Source organism: Cornus florida, unplaced genomic scaffold, assembly GCF_030987335.1.
Source record: "Cornus florida cultivar Cherokee Brave unplaced genomic scaffold, ASM3098733v1 CherokeeBrave_3.0.0_Hap2_Chr06, whole genome shotgun sequence".
Classification (NCBI taxonomy): Eukaryota; Viridiplantae; Streptophyta; class Magnoliopsida; order Cornales; family Cornaceae; genus Cornus; species Cornus florida.
The window spans coordinates 98149830-98155829 of record NW_026775576.1 but is presented as its reverse complement, the minus strand read 5'-3'; the positions used below and the strand labels follow the sequence as shown (position 1 = coordinate 98155829).

General features: G+C 34.4%; 1 protein-coding gene across 1 annotated transcript; it reads left to right on the top strand.

The window, feature by feature from the left end:
* The first annotated feature begins 314 nt into the window (after positions 1-314).
* On the top strand, positions 315-4325 carry LOC132313227 (uncharacterized). Its single transcript, XM_059811913.1, has 2 exons — positions 315-1253; positions 3714-4325. Exons 1-2 carry the CDS (start codon positions 790-792, stop codon positions 3970-3972), a joined length of 723 nt encoding a protein of 240 aa, XP_059667896.1. The 5' UTR covers positions 315-789; the 3' UTR covers positions 3973-4325.
* The last annotated feature ends 1675 nt before the right edge of the window (positions 4326-6000 follow it).

The window sequence follows — 6000 nt, the reverse complement described above, 5'->3', positions numbered from 1 at the left end:
AAACTAATCCTAATTCAACTAAGGATTATATGTATGCAATGGTAAAAAAAAAAAAGAAAAGATTATATATCTCCATTCTCGGATTTTTGAATTTTAAGAAAAATTAATAGAATGGCATTTTGATTTTTTTAACTAAGGAAAGTATTTTAGTAATTCTACGTGTCTCTAACTGCACATTGACATGGTTGAAGATTTTTTCTTAAATAGTTTAATTATTATTCTTATTATTAGTATTTTTTCTGTGAATAAACTATAAACACACAATTATATATAAACAGTGGCGTTCGTCTACACTAGTAAACCAGTTGAAACGGAACTACAGAGTTCAATATAAAAAAATTCATTTAGAAAACCTTCGTGTACGTCTCGAAAAAAGACAGAGAAAGTAAAAGAAGGAAATTTCTCAAGTATAAGGAGAGACAAGAAATACATTTTTCCTCTTACTCTCGTCTGATCTCTCCTCTGTTCTCTGTTCTCGGTTCTATTCTCTGTCTCTCGCATTTCACTACCAACTGTAGCTTCCAAATTTTCTTCATCTCTCTATTCACCTTTTCTGTCTCCGTCAATCTCTGCGAAATTTCGCAAATGGGAGTTAAAAGGGTCACCTAATCCATTATCCACCCATCTAAATTCCCCATATATATATATATATATAGATATATATATTGCTCAATATGTGCACATTAATCTCTAAATTTAGTGTTTAAACCTTTCAAGCTTCAAACTTTGGAGGCTTTTGGTTCTCTGTATTTGCTTTGAATTGAGTTTTCTTGGTTCCGGGTCTCCGAAATGGCGAGTGTAGAGATGACCCACGTCGATTTAGAATGTGGTGATCGCCGCCACTCCTCCGCCGTGAGCGACGGAGGTAGCAGCGAAGACGGCAGCGTCTATTTTTACGACGCTGACGAGGGTGTCCGTTATACTCAATTCTATTCAACCCGTGATGGGTCATTCGATCATTACAGTTTTGCTTCTGCTCCCGATCCTGTGATTAATGGCGTTTCAGGCTCTCGCCGCGGAATGTCCACGGCGGCGGCGGAGTCGGATTGTGTGGTGGATATTGAAGATGAGGTTGGTGAAACCAAGGTGCAATCGAGGAAAGTAGAGAGAGATTGTAGAATTTGCCACCTGACTTTGGAGAGTAGCAATTCTGAGTCTGGGGTTGCCATTGAATTAGGTTGTTCTTGCAAGGATGATTTGGCTGCTGCGCATAGGCATTGTGCTGAGGCATGGTTCAAGATTAAAGGAAATAAGTGAGTTTAAACCCTAATTTTTTTTCCCTTTTTGGCCGTCACTAATTGAATTTTATGCTATATGTTGTGAATTGAAGATACCCATTTGGTATCACGTGGCATTTTGCAAATAAATATCTTTATGTAATTTGTGTCAGTAAATATTGCTGTACTGTTTACAGTTTATATACTACCTTGTGAGTACAATACTGTAATAATGATCTTCTGATACTGTTTTATTTCTAAAATCCCTAATAAATTATTATGAGTATGTTTTACTTTGGAGTTTTGAATTAACATTGTACTTAAAAGAGAATAATTGCTTTTAAAATATAGTTCAGGTGTACGATTGTTTAGATTAATGAAATACAGGAGATTGTGCTAATTAAAGAAGATGAGAGAATAAGTGAAGCAAAATAGTAAAGCTGTAGGAAGAATTCTGTATAGGTCTGATTGAACAGAAGATTCTTTCCATTCTGTCCTTTACTAAAGTTGAGAGAATTCTCTATCTAATTGAGATTCCCCTTTTCTTTATCAAAGTGGAGTTTTGACTCCTTATTTGGCAGAAGCAGAAGATTATAATTTTGCCGCTTCTCCACTTTTTATATTTTTATTCTTTGTATGAGGATTCGGGACTTTCTGATTATTTTATATATCTATTGATAGCTATTGTTTCATATATATATATATATATAGTTAGGAGTTTAGTATAATTGGATACTAAAGTTACAGTGCAAATTGTCTGATACTTAGTATGATTCTTTATGTCAAAGTTTTGTGTTGATAGTGCCATTTGGATGAATTTGTGATTCACAGTACCACTTTTGATACCAATCCTTGGCAAAGCCTAGCTACCCACCCTATGCTCTCTCATCAATGAAATCTTATAATTGACTGGGAAACTCTTACATTTGTATTATATTTCAACATTTTGAAAAAAAGTAAAAACCGCATGGACTAAAATCATGCTCCAATTTAAACTCGAATTTCCTCAACCTAGTAGCAGGTTCTAATCTGACAACCTGATAAAGACAAACCCATTAGATCTGATGTTCTATGAGATGATCTCAACCATCCATTAATCATTTGATCCTGTCCTCATGCGTTTGGACCATCCCTGAACTCCATTACATTTTACTTAGCATTTGAAGGTGAAAAATTCATCATCAAGAATGTGGGCCATTGACGAACATAGATCTATGACCGCAATAAAAGGATGTATTTCTATGGTTTCTTAAAATGCTATCATCACACCTTTATAATCATCTATGGGTAGTTGCTATTTCTCAGATGACCTAATATAAGGTTATGCATTTCTGCCATTATATTACTTAAATAACATATTCAGTGCATGTAAAGATAGTTTGTAGGTAGATTTGATTGAGTCAAAATTATGTTGTGGATGTATTTTGTAGATATTTGGAAAACCGGTCCATGTATTAGAAATTTGGGAATTGATGCTTTCCACAAAAAACAAGATTAGCGGTGATTCATGCCTTCCCTTGGCTCCCTTGTAGTATCAACTGATCACGTCAAACGGCATTATTAGATTGGCATCCGATGTTGTTCATGCCATAAGTTAGTTATTCTTCTATTAGCTCGGATGTTTTAGTTTAACTTTTTCCTCCCATAAAACTATAGAAAGTTTTGTTTTGCAGTCTGTTCTGTATCGTGGCTGCTAAGATAAGCTTTCATTTTTTATGTTTTTGTTATTTATTTTTTAAGTTCTTAAAGCATTCTCTATCTTAAACTAATTGTTTCTCGAGCAACTAATAGTAACCAAAGATAGAGTAATCTCGTGGCTGGAAATATTTAAAAGTTTTGTGAAGCTCTTCCTTTACTAGTTCCTTCTTTTCCTTTGTATTTCACTCTTTTTGGGGTAGAGAAAACCACATTGGTCTTAAGCCATATGCAAAATCTATGATAAATATGGTATATATTATCTAAGTGCACCACCAAGGGAATGGTATCTCCTCACTCTCTAAAGTAAAAGATTGATCAGAGGGGGCAATGACACCTTTAGATTGCTTAGTGAAAAGTGGGAATGATCTGCCGTGAAATTCAGTTATTTTACCCCTTCATTCTTTTTTCCCTCATGTAAGTTAATTTGCTGCTAGTCATGGTAGTATTACTCTAGTTCGGCTATAAATGTGTTTTGGGTATTAAATTTTGAATTTGGGCCATTGAGCTCTCTCTCTCTCTCTCTCTGAAGTGCCAATGACTTTGAAGTTGCATTTCAGCAATAGATGAGGTCCGAGTAATTCACATATAATAACTAAACGTGTGAAACATGTGCAAAGCAGTTAGTATGAGCAAAGCACTCCATAATACAAATTCACAATTCACAATTCCCCTCAGTTGGGATCATCTCCTTTAAAATCAGTTCCGTCCATTTATTTCTTTTTCTTTTTCAATATTATTCTCTTGTATTTTTGTCATTCTCTACTTATATATTGATCAATTGTTGCTCAACATTTGCAGGACGTGCGAAATTTGTAACTCAGTTGCACGCAATGTTTTTGCCACAAATGAGATTGAGTCATCACAGCATAGGAATGAAACCAATGTCACCGCAACAAATGCAGTATCAGAGCCAGTGAATTCAGCCCCAGCTCCAGTGCCTTTTGCTGTAGACACCCGAAGTCGCTTGAATGGTCACCGGATCCTGAATTTCATTCTTGCTTGCTTGGTATTTGCGTTTGTCATATCTTGGCTCTTTCACTTCAACATCCCATCATGAAATCCCGCAGAAAAGTTCTCAGGCAAAGGAGGAATGGGGGAGGAGACTTGTGAAAGGGACTGCAAGTTCTCAATGATGTGATAATGAACAATGGGATATTTCTAAGCCTGCGGCATTTATATAGATAGTTGTTTGGTCTTTCATTCCTCCATAAGTGTTTATAATTAGATAGTATATGTTTGCATGTTTCTTGTGAGTCATTGGAGTGATACAGGGCTTTCTTGTTCCTTTCAATAGAAATGCTCTTGTTGGTTATACCATTAAAGGTTCAGTTTTTTAATTTTATGATGTATTGTATTGAAGACACTGGCTTCTCATAATTGCAGTTGTTCCACTGGTATTTTTGCATGCTATTTACAGGTTACCCTTGTAATTTTTTCATTCTGGTTTTTAGAATTTTTGATAATTTATGAACAGATTACTACACGTGTGGAAATACTTGAATGTACTGGCACAGGGATATTTTATTATAGTGCTGAGATGATAATGAGTTTTTACTGGAAATATTTGCCATGTTCTCAACCTGAAAAACAATATAGTTTTATAAAGTAATATTATCTTAAAAATGGAGACCAGAAAGGGGTTTGGTTATGTTATGTGAAAATAGTATTCACCAGGAGTAGAAACAAAAGACTGTTTGAAACAAAGGATCGTAGGCTTTCTTTGCCTATGTATTCGAAAATATAACTGTTTGGAAGTTTATTTTATTGTTAGAAAATGACTAAAAACAAAGTTAAAAGGGATATTTTAAGAGAATAATCTTTGTCTTTTTTGTTTTCAAAATTTTTGAAAATTGTTTTTCAGATAACAAAACCAAACATGTTCAGCCTTTTGAAATTATTATTCCGTTTTTTACTATTTTTTGAAAATACAATTTTCACAGGTGATGAATCTAATTGGTCAGTGTTGGGAAAATATATGCTTCATGTGATATTTAAGATATAACAAATCTTATACTAATACTAATATGTCATGAGATAATTAACAATATGCTAAGAAATCATTAATTAAATATGCAACTCTATATTTAATTAAATATGCAAAATAAATTAATGAAATAATAATTATAAATAAAGAACCTAAACCGAGGCTAGTATTGGATACTATGTCCTTAAGACAGATTCGCCCCGCTATGGTGCTAACGGACTCAGTGGCATCTATCTCCCAGGATACAACGGTCTACATCCACCAGTAGCAGCACTACAAACTCGTGGATATGACGAACATTCTCCGTGTAATACTCGCTTTGACTCAAAAATGCATCTATACTATATAAATGCTGAATTGGGTACAATTCGAATCAAATAGTTCGGACCAATCTTAATATGGCTCGATGAAATTGGATTAGGGTCGAAGTGGCTCGAACTACTTAACCTATGGTTTGAACCCACTTGGGTTGGGTTCTAGTCTAGAGAGGGAGATAAAAGAAAATGAAAATGAATGAATTGTAAATGATCCAAAGGGGGGTATTTATAGAAACAGTTATGCCTTTTCGGATTGGGTGTATCTCTTCATTATTGGACACAACCATTGCAATAGGTTGCAATGGTTCACATGGTGTTTGTTCACAAATAGACACATCCATTCCAATAGGTTGCAATGGTTCACATGGTGTCTGTTCACCAATAGACACATCCATTCCAATAGGTTGCAATATGCCTTTTCGAGTGGGTGTAACCATGGGTCATGATGGTTCGGAAAAAGGTGTAACCCTTTGAAAAAACTAAAAAGTGGTTTTTTAATTTAAAAGGTGTAACCATTTAGAAAAACTAAAATATGGTTTTTTAATTTAAAATGTGTAACCTTTTAGAAAAACTAAAAAGTAGTTTTTTTAATTCAAAAAACCAACCACCCAAAAAACCCACTCATTTGGGAAACCCATTTAAATAAGCCCAGCTCAAAATTAGGCCCAATCCAAAATTCCAAAAAAGAATAATCTGGACTTTACAATTAGGCCCAAGTCCAAGCCCAAATCCTAAACTCAGCTTATTTAAATTTTAATTTGTTTCAACATTTTTTCTATGTGGA